A 14,511-nucleotide genomic window follows, 5' to 3' on the forward strand; every position below is an offset into this window, starting at 1 on the left:
GTCTGTCCTCTTAGGCAGATGTCAAATGCAAATTAAAGAGCCACCTGTTGTCCTCCTGGGTTGTTTGTTGTGTATGGGATGTGTTTGAATCATGAGTCTGCTGATGTCAATTCTTAAGAAGTTTTTCCTTCACTGAATTGTAGATGCTTGTAAGATGAAACATTATAAATGTTTGTTGTGACCCGGATGACAGAATTCACTGAGGCTCAGGTAGATTGTTTAAAAGAAAAAGAGGAAAAAAATCAATTTTGTGTCTCAAAAAACTAAAATACACCTTACGGTGATACTTGGATACATCATCAGTGATTAACACAGGGTTTTTCAGGTCTTTAATAATCAGACACCTTGATCCGGGCGACCCAGCCTCGGGCGATCACTCCCCGGCTTGTGTCCAAGTAGCGCACCATGGATCCCCACTATGGATCCAAAGCCAACGCAAGGCCTTTCCTGTGGCCTCAAGCATGTTATGCTGCCTTCCTCAACTGCAGTCCTCTAACACCAAGGAGATGAACACTCTCTGGAGTGAATGTACTGCAAAACCTCTGCACCCGATTCCGACAGGTTCGCAGTGGGCCTTCCAGCCATTGCTCTGGCATTCTGTGGTGAGCTCAGAGTTTTGTCTCTCTTGTGTTCATTAGCCTCCTCAATCCAGTCCTCCCATGGGACAGTCAGGTCCTGTAGGACCACATGCTTGGTGATCTCTGATGTTAACACCATATCTGGACGGAGTGAAGTGGTAGCTATGTTTACTGGAAACTTGAGTTGCCGTCCCAGATCAACTTGAAGCTGCCAGTCATGAGCAGTAGTGAGGAGCCCTCCTGAGGAATTGGGCTGGTGGTTTGCCTTCAGCCCTGCTCTAACAAAGGTGGTTGACTGTGTGGAATGATATTCGCATTCAGAGCTGTAACCAGCTGGTTTGTGCCATTCTCCTCTGCAGAGTAAAATAAAACCTTTTCTTCCTTGGATATCAACTCTCAGTGCTCATTTTTTACTCCACAACTGCTTCGGAGAAACCTGGGTCTTGCTGTTCTGTATCACTGTGCTGATTGAGTCCACCAAGGATTTTACAACTTTGTCATGGCGCCAACGATACCGCACCTCTCCTAAGGCCTTTGGGCAGTAGCTAATAATGTGCTCCATGGTGCCCCTTCCCTGGCATAGTTTACACTCAGGACTATCTGCCAGGCCCCAAGGTGTGAAGGTTGGTTGGACTTGGGAGAATGTCATAGACAGATTGCATGAGGAACTTTGTGCGAAGAAGTTCAGCACTCCAGAGCTCTGCCCATGTGCACTTGTCAACGTGCTTCCACCTAGTCCATGCCCCTTGCTTGGACATGCCAACTATCTTGATCTGACGTTCTTCCCACCTCTGCATGGACCTCTTCTTGAACCAGTTGGCGCTTCTCCTTTCAGCTGGCATGGTCGTAGCATTGCTTGGAAAAGCTGCCCAGGCTTGCCCTCCCAACTGCCTCGTCTTTGACCAAGGTTTTATGCCTCACAAATCTTGGAAAACTCAATACAGTCATAGTAAGTTAGAGTATGTGTTCAAATAAGGTATGTCTTTATCATTTAAAGAGCCTTTGATTGTAAAAAAAAACTTTAAGCTGATATTAAACACAGTTTTGCATTAAGCCCACATTTTCTTTATTACATTTTTATCTTAAAATTTCCATTCCTCAGTGTTGTTTAGATTAACTGTAAATGGAAATGGCACACATTAGGGCTTGAAAACATCCGTCTGTGTGTAATGAATGTATCTCTTACCAACCAAAATAACAGAATTTTACTTTCCAATAGTATTCTAATTTCATTGAAAATAGGAAAATATGGTGTCAAAAGTTGTTTTTTCTTTTAGCCCAGTGTTGCTAAAAAAAAAAAAAAGAAAAGGAAAAAAAAAAGAAATACTTAAGCTAAATGTGTTTTTAAGTTGACCATATTTATTTGTGTTATATATTATAACTTGTTGAAGCTACAGCTCTCAGCTTTGGGGAAGTGATGCTTTTGATGTTTTGTTCCATGAAAACATTGTTAATTAATTATTCGGGGTATTCTTGCTCACTCACTCAGCCCTCTGGGTCCGCTTATCAAACACAATTAAGATTTCTCTCATTAACTTTTGCAGTTGGTTTCTGAATGCTTCGTTAAAGGGGACCTTTTTAATCTCAGTCCAGGGGGTATCATTTAGAGTGGAAAAAAACTTTGTCCAGACTCATGATGACTGCCTGTGTCCACGTTGTCTATGTGAAACTGTAATTTCTTCCAGGGAGATGTCGGCCCGGTTGGACCCACAGGTCCTCAGGGAATCAAAGGAGACAGAGGAGATAAAGGACAAAAGGTTAAAAGAGAGAAATAATTGTTTTTTCCTAAATCGTTTTACTTGTGATTAGAGAAACTGTAAGCATACTGTTGCTGTTTGCTTTGGTAAATGCAGGGAAGTCCTGGTTTTGGGATACCAGGTTTGCCTGGACAAAAGGGGATAAATGGTGAGAGGGTGAGTCAATGACAGTTTTTTTTGGTCATCTAGTAAATATGAAAGATTAATGAAATTTTAACTGAGTCTAAATGTTTTGTTATTAGGGAAATGTTGGACTATCAGGAAAACCAGGGCCAAAGGTGAGTGAAATTAAAGAGTTTTTTTGGAGATATTAAATCTCACTAGATTGCATGTCTAGTGTATAAAACTATTTGTTTTTATTTGTTTTTTTTTGTTTGTTTTTTTATTTGGGTCTGTATTAAGAATTTGACCTAAATTCCAAGTTACTTCTGCAAAAAACATTAGCTTTAAAATAAGTAACAAATAGGAAGAATTTATTAAATTAAGATGAACAAATGTCAACATTTTCACATTGAAGTGGTAGCAATTTGCAAAAGATCATTAGTTTCAGTTAAGCAAAACAAAGTCTTTTTGTTTTATTTCTATTTTTCCACCAGCTTTTATGGAGGAAAATTAATCAGGGAGACATGCACCTTTGTGAAATGATATCAACAATATCAACAGCTGCATAATATTCAAAAGATACAAGTTTGTGTTTTAATTTCCGAACAAAAATATACTTTTTGCAAAGAATTCAAATGAATTACAAAAGAAACCTAAGGATTTTAATCATTTCGGCAAAAAAAAAAACTTACTTTTAGAATTTTATCACTGCTTGAGTAAAGGTTTTCTGCAGAAAAGCTCATGCAAAACAATTTAATCAGTTACAGTAGTTTACTTCTTCCACTGACAAGTATATTAGTTCCCTCATCTACTTTCAGGCATCATTTGCATTATGAAATGGGCACTATCATAGTAGATAATGACTCATTATTGGACTTGTGGGGTTCCTCTGCATGTTTTTCTACTGTAGGTATTTTCCAGGTGGAAGGTTTCTTCTCAGGCTTCCCTGAGTAACCTCATTCTCCATCACAGCAGGCAACAGATTTTAGCAAAAATGCTTTAAACCGAACTGTGAACTACTTACCTGTCACCACAGGCAGACAAAGTAATTTGAAATCTAGTATTTAAAGCAAATTATTTAGACACAGCATTATATTTTCAACCTGTAAAATTCTTGAGGTTCATTCAAATGTTTAAATGTTTTTTAGGGCAGGGATGGTGCAAAAGGCGAAAAGGGGACTGTTGGGTTACCTGGAAATCCTGGAGACCCAGGATTAAGAGGTAAAGATGTAAGTAAGTCCTGTGTGGATAAATAGCAATTAAAATTAGTTATTGGTGTAATGCAGTTTTATGATGCATTTTTATGATGTAGGAATCTTTAAAATTATGATACTATTTCGGTCCAAAACACAACAAACTATAGTGCCATGAAACCCAAGGCAAAGTAAAAGTGCAGCAAAAGTATTTAAACTGTGTTGTCATTTTGCATTTATCTATAATTCCTTGTTCTTGCAATTAATTGTATCTGAGAGTTGTAATGTTAATGAGGCTGTATAAAACCATCTTGTAGTTTTCCGATACTTATTTATGCAATAAGAATGGATTTCTTCCGATGCACCCTCTCAATAAAATCCCCAAAATTTAAATGGTGCAAGCTTTTTGCACTACACTGCATTTCTAGCCAATTTTGCATTAAATCATAAGTAAAGAATGTCCAATAAAGCATAAGTAAAGTTCCATCAATCAAACCTTTTCATTGAAGTGAAGGTGGACTTCTTATTTCTGTAGCCAAGTACAGTATGCCATGGAATAATATTAATTCTTACGTGTCCACAAAGGGAGCATCTGGACTTAAGGGAGAACCAGGGATGAAGGTATGATCAGCCTTACTACATAATAATCGTGTTTAATTTGAGCAAGATTTTACCACTTAACCCTAATTCTGAGGTCATAGAGTTTTCTATATTAAAAATGTGTCTTCAATTAGCCCATGCCTGAAAAATACCTGTTTAAAGTTGATCTTATTGTGCATTTTGCAGGGTGAACCAGGGTCAACAGGAGAGCCTGGTGAAAGAGGAATTAGGGTATGTATACATATAAATATATAGAGAGCGAGAAAGAGATATTTGAAGATGTTTTTTTACTTGAACCTGGAATAAAATGGCAAAAGCAGCACATGCATTTTAATAAAATAAAGCATACAGACATTTGAAAAGCAAACAGTCAGTCACCATTAACCCAAAAACAATTTAAGAACAACTGGTATCAAAAGGATCAATGAGTAAAATGAATAAAATATTTAAATCGATCAGTTTGTTAAATTACTTGAGATTTCTAATATAAAACCTTTTTTTCCAAACTTATTCACATAATTTGGTTTTCCTACTTCATAGCTTCAGTTATGAAACATTAGTTTACTTTGCATTGGTTTTAAACCTGTAGAAAAATTAATACTTTGTCACTCTTTTGTTGACCAGGGTCCACTGGGGTTACCGGGGCGACCAGGTGACCCTGGAGAAAAAGGCGAACCTGGTGTTCCTGTAAGTGATGGTATTTGATGGTCACTGCTCTCCAAGATTCATTATAGTTAGCTAATTATTCCCCCTCCCTTTATTTTTTGAAGGGGGTTGATGGAAAGAAAGGTGACAAAGGAGAGACGGTATGTTTGCGCACACTCTCCCCTCCTCCCTTTTATTGATGATGCTGTTTATTGCTTTTCCTTCTGGCTGCTTTCTGATCATTCTTCTGTGGCACTCACCCTTTAAATGCTACACAACCTTTTATCCTCTTGTAAAGATATGATTCCTGTTTTGATATGATTCTAATTAACTTGCCTTTTGTGTGAGTCACCCTTGGGAGCTCAGTCTAATTTTCAGTTGCGTTACAAACACTACATGTTTTGTGTAACATCTTAGATTTTTAACTGTCGCTTTGTTCCCATTCTTTTGCTCCTGCTGGGATTGAAACAAAGGGGAAACCTGGACCTCCGGGAACACAAGTAAACAAATCAGCATTACTATTTTATACTTTTCCTCATTTAAAACCTGTCTGAGATTTTACAATATTTGTTCAAATTAACTTTATGTTCTTTGGAATATTTGAAATGTGTTGTTCTGTTTATCACCAGATTGTGGCTGACAACAACATTCTGACCAGAGTCATCAAGGTCAGTAGAAAATAAATAACTTACAGCATCCTTAGTCGTAACTTAATAATTTGTGATAAAGTGACACCTACACCTTTTCTTTATTCTCTCTTTATGTCATCAGGGTGACCCTGGAGAACCGGGTCAGCCTGGCTTGAGAGGAGAAGCAGGTTTACCTGGACCAAGGGTAAGGATTCTTGTCCTTTTTAACTACATAAAAAAATATTTTCAACAAAGATCAAGGGCGAAAAGTGAAGCTCATAATAGATGGTTTATATTTATTGTGGTAAATATGTTCATCAAAATGCTGGTGAAGATTCTCGGTCATCCAGGTCATAGTCATTCCAAAACAGTTAAAAAACAAAACACTGAACTTTGTTTTCCAAGTTTGAAGACGTTTTGCCTCCCATCAAGGGAGTTTTTCCATTTAAAATTTTAGAATTAGCATTGAGTTCCAAGCTTTATAGAGGGGCCCATCAAAGCCTTGTTTTGTCTTAGAAAACATTCACACTCAACTGGAAGAACAGATCAGCCCCTTATTAATGGGAAGTCATTGAGGTCTTTGTTAGACTGCAATAGCCGATGTTAGTCTGTGCCTCTGATTTTTCTACATCATCCAACTTGCTATACAAAGCTATTGTTTGTCAATGAATTTTGATAAAAGTAATTTATACTCACCAGTATACTTGCAATAATGAGTCATGATCAATTATTTGAGACAAATGCAAATCCCTCAGACTTTATGGATACTAAATAAAAGTGGAACCACCATAATATCTGCGAAACACAAACAAATAATAGTACTTAGAGCTATACTGAATTTCATTGAACTTTATTGATCTCTAACTGGAAAAATTCACCTCTGCATTTAATCCATTTTCTTGGGGATCTGTGGGCTGCCACTGTGCGGCACCCAGGCAGCAGTGTGGGGTTAAGTGTCTTTCTCAGGGACCCAGACCCAGAGCCTGAGTCGGGCTTGAACTTAGAACCTCCAGCAACCATGTGCAATGTCTACACAAGCTATATGGTAGTACGTGCAGACACCAAGCACTAAAACTTTCCAGTAATGATCAGTGACACTAATCTGTAAAAAGTTTAAAGGTTTACAATAATTACAACACAAGATGACAGAAAACTATGAAATTCTAAATTTTAGCAGTAAGAGTTTCATGGTGACTGCTTCAAATGCATCCTGACAGATGCTAGAACAGAGCACATAAGATTCTTAAAAGATCAAAACAGTTGCCTATTAACACACGCAGACTTTAATTATAAAAAGCAGCATTGCTTATTAGGAAAAAAAATTATTCAATATTGAAGGTGGTTATAATAAAATAGATTACTATGGCTTCCATAAACCCTAGCACTTTTAATGAAGACCAGCTTAAAGCTACAGTATGTAACTTTTAGTGACATCTAGCGGTCAGACTGCAGACTGCAGCAACATGAACATCTCCCCCCCACCGCTTCTCCCCCCCAACAGTACGGCGAGCGTTACGGGACAAAATGTCTTCCATGACGTCCGCATCACCTACCTTCTCAAGTGATGAGGTTTGTTTACATAGATAATTTTACAGATAGTATTTCATTAGTCTGTGTAGGGTATAGATTTCATGTAGACTTAAGATAATAAATATACCCGTTATTTTTTTACATCGTTGGGACATTTTGGCGATCTCGCAATCGCTAGTTTGTTGGCTCTGCGCTGCCGTAGCGCAAAGATGTCTGCCTCCGTGGCTGCGAGACCCGCTCCTATGTAATTATAAATAACAAATTCTAAGGCAACGCAAATATTAAGGTTAAGAGGCTGAGCTCGTAGATGATGATAAAATAACATAGTTATGTATAATATATTACATTTCTGACTGTATATCCCAGTAATTATTACACACTGTAGCTTTAAAGTCTGTCATTTAGGTTAATGTTGTGCTAAAAGTCTTGTTAGGTTAATGTCTCCTGGTGAAAGGTCTCCACTTGTTGATCCAGAGTTGTTTTCCTTTACAAACACACGCTTAACTCTGGCCTGGCTGTTTACATTTTAAACACTGTTTCAATAATGTTGCTGTGCTACATGTACTGCACCTCAACAGGTAAGAAATCTGTATGCATTATGGAGAGAGAAAAAAAAAAGTGAACTTTCAGCAAATTACATTTCAGGCAGGAAAGGTTACAGCAGTAAGTCACAATAAATAAATGCTTTTAATTTTTTCAGACTTCACAAACCATCAATTTGCAATCAGGACCACAGGATCACAGATCCTTAACCGTACTCGATAGGCAAGAGATGTTTTTCCAGACATCTTTATTTATGCTAGACAATCCTAAAGAAATGTTTTTTCCCATCTAACCCACATTTTTTTTATTATTTTTTTTTTTATTGGTCTGATAGAGTTTTAAAAAGTTGCCATTGCCGGGATTATTACCTGGATGACATGTTCTCTTTTCTTTTCCATTTTAATTGATTTAGAGAAGAGGGTCTTGCATAAAGGTTTTACTAAAAGCAAATAGGAAGACAATGACTACTGCTCATAAAATACCACTCACTTTTATTTTTCTCTAGGGTCCAGAAGGGAAACCTGGATTACCAGGACAGTCTCAGGTGCATCAGAATAAAAACATGTTCTTCTTTAACTTATTCTGTTTGCCTGAATGGGTTCTCATAACAAATATTTCACATTACAGGGCTCTGGAAAAGATGGGCTTGACGGTGTTCCAGGAAAACCCGGAGTAAAGGTTGAAAAGTTAAAAAATACAGTCAACCTCTTTAACTTCTGTTTTCATTGAATGGAATGAAATGAAGGATGTTCTTTTATCATTGTAGGGTGACAAAGGGCAAAAAGGAGAGCCTGGTCCAGTGAGTAATATGTTTTGGGGAAAACCAAAACATAAAATAAAACTTTCTGTTAAACAGCTTTCAAATTAATACAAAGCATTTTAAAACGCAGTGGAAGATTTTTATGCATTAGTGAGCTCTCTGTGTGGATGTATCTATAGACTCCACTACACTACAGGAGATTTTAATGCTGTAGGCTGTATAGATTTTAGACAGCAAAAACAGCTGCAGCAACACTAACCCTACTTAAGCTATATGAACTAGACTCTTAATCTATTTTTAATGGACAAGTTTTTTTATGTGATTTAACTTAATTGAATATATGAATTGTGTAATTAGCCATCAATTTTCTTTTACTTATTCAGGTCCAGATTGTGATAATGAGATTAATTATATCATTAGAAACTGTTCTTATAAGATGCTGCAAAGCAAAGGAAAGATGTGATCTAATGATACATAATTGTTCTTCATAATATCCCCATTAAGTTTCTACAATACTATAATGTTCTGGTGTGTATCACCATGTAATGGGCATCAAACTGCATTTTGTTTGGTGTGGTATTGTCTAAGAGTGTAGTAAATCAGACTTGGTGAACCCTATGAAACTTGAAACTTTATGAACAAGTCAACCAGATACTTGGAGAAACCACCGAATGAAGCCTAACGATTTCAAAATGACTTTGGTTTGCAATATACCAGAATTATAAATGTTTTTTTCCCCCTTATCAGAAGTTTCCATTCAGTTCCCAGGAAACTTTTTGGCTTTTGTAAGCTTCTTATTTTACTAGATAGATATTGTTTAATTCACAATATCTATCTCTATGTTAACCAGAGTCATGTGAATTTATTAAAGGGAACATCTCAAATTTACTGATTTCTTGTGTGGTATGGTGTAAAAGTGAACATAGAAACTTATTACATTAGAAATATAATTGTGAATCACTACAAGTCTGCTTTATCCTTGGATATAATGTCCAGATGTATGAAAGGGCCATCTTAGTTCATTACACACAAATATAAACACTAATAGCCATTGAAAGGAAAATAATTTTGTTTTCCAGAAAATGTATTTTGGTGCTTAATAGACCCTTCACCCCTGGAAAGAAAGATAACCTTATTTAGATGTTTGTTGACAGAGCAACAATAGTCCTGCTGAGATAACTTTTTTTGTTCTGTAATTTACACATATCCATTATATCTCTGGTGAACTAAGGTTCCCACATAGAATGGGAGGTTGGAAGTAATTCCACCAATATTGCACCTTAGATGCACTTTGGAAGGTAGTAAAGTATAAGTAAAATGTATAAACTTTAAGGGATAATGCAAGATTGCAGAAATTATAATAATAAAAAAATAATAATAGAACTTTATTGATCTCACATCGGAGAAATTCACCTCTACATTTAAACCATCCCCTTAAGGAGCAGTGGGATGCCATTTTGCAGCACCCGGCGAGCAGTATGGGGTTAAGGGTCTTTGCTCAGGCACCCAGAGGGGCAGTCTGTGGGAGTGGTGATTGAACTCAGAACCTCAGGATTCCAAGCTCTGTACCCTAACAACTAGGCTGCCACGCCCCCGATACTGCTATTAAACATTTTATCATCTTCTAGCTTCAGTGTAAACTGGGAAATGGTATAGATTAAGATGAAATTCTGAGAACATTTACCCTGTATTTAAAGTACTGAACGCATTCGGACAGTATGTCCTTTCTCCAAGGAAAAATCTGTTGAATCTAAGACTGCAAGTTATGAGCTACAACTGTCTAAAAACACCATCGCAGCCTGTACCAAAATGAGCTGAAAGGCAACTCTGAATGGATGAAGCAGATAATTTAAAAGTCAATCTAAAGTTTGCCAATCCCAGGGAAATGCAAGTTTAGTTCAAGTGATGCATTTCTGCAACACCACCAAATTGGTACTGTTTTCAAATAATCTAATTTGCACTTCACCCAATCTCACTTTTAGATATTGTTGTGACAAAACTTTAACTAACTCTGCTATACCCTATAAATAGGCAATCCATTATCATTGCTGGTCCACATGCTAATTAGCCCTTCACAATTGTGCTATACAGGGTGGCTCATTGATTTGGAAAAAGAGCTTATGACTTCTGATTGCTTGGTCAAAGAGGGAAAGACACCCTTGGAATAATGCTTGCTTGGTAGTGTGCACCGATGATATAAGAATGTCATCTTAAAACACAAAGTGCAAGAATTAAACTGGAATATTTGCTCCCACTTTAAAAGATGGAAAATAAAAGTGGAATTAATTTATTCTTAGCTGATTTGGAAAAATATGAGGGCATCATCATCACCATGTGACTAGATTGTTTAGTGAAATAATCTGGAATACTTGAAATGTTAGATGGCTATAAAGTTTCCAAATTTCAGATTTTAAATGTGTATTAGGTGTATTTAACTGCTTTCCCTAACAAGTTTAAACTGAGTTATATTTATGCCAATGAACAGAGAGGAGAAAAGGGAGACCAAGGGATTGCTGGAATGCCTGGATTACCAGGAAGTCCGGTGAGTATCACCTCAAAAACCTCCAGATTAACCTTTATGGTCGAATTGGGTTAAGATGTAATGATTCAGTTAACAGCTAATGTAATGTCAAGGTAGTTCACAAAAAAGCCAAATGGGTCCATTTGCATTGGTTTTATTTCAGGGGAGACCAGGAATAGATGGGAAAAGAGGTCTGACTGGAAAAGATGTAAGAAATGCTTTGTACATTTACAGTATTAAATGCCCAGCCTGTATTTTGTCTGTATTAACTTATAAAAAAAAAAACCTAAATTTTTTTTTTCCAGGGTGAAAAAGGACCCAAAGGAGATGATGGAAAAAAGGTCTTTATAAAATATTTCAAAAGAAACATCAATTGTGATTCATTTTCTTTGACTGAAAACATTTCTCTTTATTCAAGGGAGATAAAGGAGATCCAGGTGTGAATGTAAGTTGTTTTAAAAGTTCTGATATATAAACAAAAATTGCAATGTAAAAAGCTCAATGTTTAGTTTTATTACCTTCAATCTCAAACTTTTTATTTTCTTTAAAGGGGAAGGATGGAAACAAAGGGGAGCCAGGGCCTCCAGGCTTGCCTGGTAGGCAGGTTCTTGTCACTCCTGAGGTAGAAATGAACCCATGTTTTTATTTTGATTTCTTAATTAGCAGATGGAGACATCAGATCTGATGTCTGATATTTGAAACCTTTTAAATCTGTTACTGTGAGAGATTCAGGTCGAACCAAACTCATTCCTGGGTTATTTCTTTTTTTATACTTTTCCCCCATTAATTACAGTATAGGTGTATTGATGCAATTACATCTGTCAATTTGAGAAAACTAAATACATAAAACAAACAAAAAACAAAAACAAACAACAGGTCAGTTTTACTGCAAAATAAACAATATGTACTGTACATCATTTTAAATGGTGTTCAAATTTTTTATTTAATTTCAAAATACATAGCCTGATAAACCAGACTAAATGTGAGATTAAAAGTGTAATTTACTCGCAGGCAAAAATTATTTTGGCCACTGGTGGGTGGGACTAGTTTTCTAGGCTACAAAATACATACTTTTATGTCAAACTCTGAAAAGTGCTGTATAAAATATAAAATAAAAGGATGCAATACTAGAAGTGATAAATTGCTGATGTTTGTCTGTATAAGAAATAGTGAAAAAAACCTTTAACAATTATAGTCTTCGTGTTTTCAGATCATATTTTCAAATGACTGTTCACGAAACGTATCATTTAGCCTAACATACGCTTAAACATTTTTTTTTTCATTTGCTTATTTATGTGGAACTATTTATGTTCAGGGATCCACAATTGATGAAATCCGGCAGGCATTTCCAATCCCGATGGGTCCACCAGGAGCTACTGTGAGTTTACCGTTTCTTCCTACACGTTTTCTGCATACACCACGAGGAACTCATAAATAATTGTATAGTCTTTCTGGTGTTGCTTGGCATAATTCCTGCATTTGCCTATATAGAATATAAATCCTTAATGAATGATAGCTGCATTATGCTTTTGCTTGCAACTGGCTGTAGATGGAGAATGCATTGTAAGTGTGATGCCATGCATATTGGATATATTCTCATAATGTTTCTTTCCTTTCTTTCTGTGTGTAGGGGGCACCAGGAATGAAGGTAAGATTGTAACTCTGCTCATTTTGAATAAGGGTTTTCAAACAAACAAGGCAGGTGTGGCTTTATACTTTTTCATGTTTCTCAGGGTGATAAAGGTGAACAAGGCCTGAAAGGAGATAAGGTAGTTAATGCTGAATTATATGTGAAACATATGGACATTAATATTGCCTTTTTATGCTGTATATTAATGCACATGTCTATGCAGGGAGCTCCTGGAAAGTCTCTGGAGATGAAGGTTGAATACATGACATTCTGATTCTTCCTCTGGGATATTTGCTGAAGGTTTATAAGATTGAATATCTAGAAATATTTGTTTCTATTTTAGGACATTGAGAGGATGTTTGAAGATTATGGAATAAGGGTAAGCTTTGAATATCACCATGTATATAATGGCCTCATGAAAATAGTAATGGTGAAAGAGCAGAACTGCAAAACACATAGTAAATAAAGCATTTGTTTCCCAGCTGCCTCTGTTGAAGGCTTTGATTGACAGGCTGCTGCAGGACGGTATAGAGGAGCTGCTTCATGTGCTCATATCATCCAAGAAAAAAGAAAAAACAGACACTCACACCTCCAATGTCATCACTGAGTACACAGTACGTAATGTGAAACTGAATTTTTTTTTCTTACTCATGTCCTTTGTTCTCTCAGAGGCTTTAAACTGTCAGAGTAGAAACAACAGAAATAAAATATATAGACAGTCAGTGGAGATTTTGGTATGAAAATTCTCGTGAGGCCACAGGCTGTTCCCAACAGGAACTTTGACAATGTAATCCAAACATAGACGTATTACACTGAGCCTCACTTGAAGTACAGATACAACTTGCTGTGCACATGTGCTAAATCACACAGTAATAACTATCTGACAAAGTGTGTTTAAGAATCCCCACATTATTTACTGACAACTGAAGCAAACTGTTGCTGTCCATGGTGCTGACAGAAACTGAATGCATCGCCTGCATTGTATGAAGGATTTGATCGACTAAATTAAACAACACAGCCAACGACAACAAAGACGTGCCGTATCAAGTCAAAGCTGTTAAGAAGATAGATTAGGAACCCGCTGCAAAAAGAAATATCATATATTCTGAAAAATCTCGCTCAACATAATTTTTCTTTGTTTTAATTCCTGCAATAGTCAATGATCAATAAAGCATAGCCATATTTGACTTACCAATAATTGCTGTTAATAGTCAATTAGTCTGTGGATAAATTATTTTCATGGGACAGCATTACCAGCACATTCAGTCTTTGTTATTCGGTTTCATTCCAATTAAATATTCTCTTCAGAGAGAAATTTCTCTCATATTCAGTGCTTGTCACTAGTATTTTGGTAATGATTTAAAGAATGGTCAAGGCTTCTTGGGTTGTTTTTACTAATGGGCTTCATCAGAGAAAGTATTGAGTTGTCTTTCCTGTGGTGAGAGAGAGACATCAACTTAGTTTTTAGCTTTACCTAATTTATTTTTGGCTAGTGTTTAATCGCAAATTCCAATCTACCCGCTGAAAACGACTTCACAAACCTAGAGAAGAGTGCGCAATCAATATGCTTTAATGCAATAAAATCGACAATCTTGGTGTGCCTCTGCTCCACTTGACTCACCAGTGTTACAGGCCAGCTCATCAGCCTTTTAGTCTTTTTTTACATGTCATGCCAAATTATTATTTTTTGACTAATCAGAGGAGTAATTATCTTTATTGTAAACTTTCTAGAGTTCCTTGAAATTTGACCTCACCAGCCAGTCACTGACAGAACTGGACACTGAGGACAGAGATTTAGAGGACCAGCTTGGTGATACTTTGTCATCCGTAAGTATTCATTACTGTAAGAACTAAGCAGTAAGAATTTAAAATCCTCAAACTAGAAGGAAAAATTCACAGCTCATGCCTAAAGTTTATACCCACTGACCGTATTTCTGGAATCAAATATTTCCCTTTCAAGAAAAAGAAAAAACATTAAATATACAATTTATTGATTTATTAAAACAAAAAAATATTAAAACAA

General features: G+C 36.4%; 1 protein-coding gene across 7 annotated transcripts in view; it reads left to right on the forward strand.

The window, feature by feature from the left end:
• The window catches only part of LOC107103009 (collagen alpha-1(VII) chain-like), a 91,652-nt gene that overhangs the window by 46,602 nt on the left and 30,539 nt on the right, over positions 1 to 14,511 (forward strand). For all 7 annotated transcript variants that reach the window (XM_015402504.1, XM_015402507.1, XM_015402505.1 and 4 more), the window contains exons 45-69: positions 2,264 to 2,335; positions 2,432 to 2,491; positions 2,578 to 2,613; positions 3,586 to 3,666; positions 4,216 to 4,251; positions 4,417 to 4,461; positions 4,855 to 4,917; positions 5,001 to 5,036; positions 5,349 to 5,375; positions 5,505 to 5,543; positions 5,647 to 5,709; positions 8,083 to 8,121; positions 8,205 to 8,255; positions 8,344 to 8,376; positions 10,823 to 10,879; positions 11,022 to 11,066; positions 11,164 to 11,199; positions 11,277 to 11,303; positions 11,409 to 11,480; positions 12,174 to 12,236; positions 12,489 to 12,506; positions 12,592 to 12,741; positions 12,832 to 12,867; positions 12,971 to 13,102; positions 14,220 to 14,315. In XM_015402504.1, coding sequence (XP_015257990.1) covers positions 2,264 to 2,335; positions 2,432 to 2,491; positions 2,578 to 2,613; positions 3,586 to 3,666; positions 4,216 to 4,251; positions 4,417 to 4,461; positions 4,855 to 4,917; positions 5,001 to 5,036; positions 5,349 to 5,375; positions 5,505 to 5,543; positions 5,647 to 5,709; positions 8,083 to 8,121; positions 8,205 to 8,255; positions 8,344 to 8,376; positions 10,823 to 10,879; positions 11,022 to 11,066; positions 11,164 to 11,199; positions 11,277 to 11,303; positions 11,409 to 11,480; positions 12,174 to 12,236; positions 12,489 to 12,506; positions 12,592 to 12,741; positions 12,832 to 12,867; positions 12,971 to 13,102; positions 14,220 to 14,315 — 1,413 coding nt within the window. The remainder of the gene's footprint in view (positions 1 to 2,263; positions 2,336 to 2,431; positions 2,492 to 2,577; positions 2,614 to 3,585; positions 3,667 to 4,215; positions 4,252 to 4,416; positions 4,462 to 4,854; positions 4,918 to 5,000; positions 5,037 to 5,348; positions 5,376 to 5,504; positions 5,544 to 5,646; positions 5,710 to 8,082; positions 8,122 to 8,204; positions 8,256 to 8,343; positions 8,377 to 10,822; positions 10,880 to 11,021; positions 11,067 to 11,163; positions 11,200 to 11,276; positions 11,304 to 11,408; positions 11,481 to 12,173; positions 12,237 to 12,488; positions 12,507 to 12,591; positions 12,742 to 12,831; positions 12,868 to 12,970; positions 13,103 to 14,219; positions 14,316 to 14,511) is intronic.

This window comes from Cyprinodon variegatus, unplaced genomic scaffold (genome assembly GCF_000732505.1).
Source record: "Cyprinodon variegatus isolate N-32 unplaced genomic scaffold, C_variegatus-1.0 Scaffold1360, whole genome shotgun sequence".
Classification (NCBI taxonomy): Eukaryota; Metazoa; Chordata; class Actinopteri; order Cyprinodontiformes; family Cyprinodontidae; genus Cyprinodon; species Cyprinodon variegatus.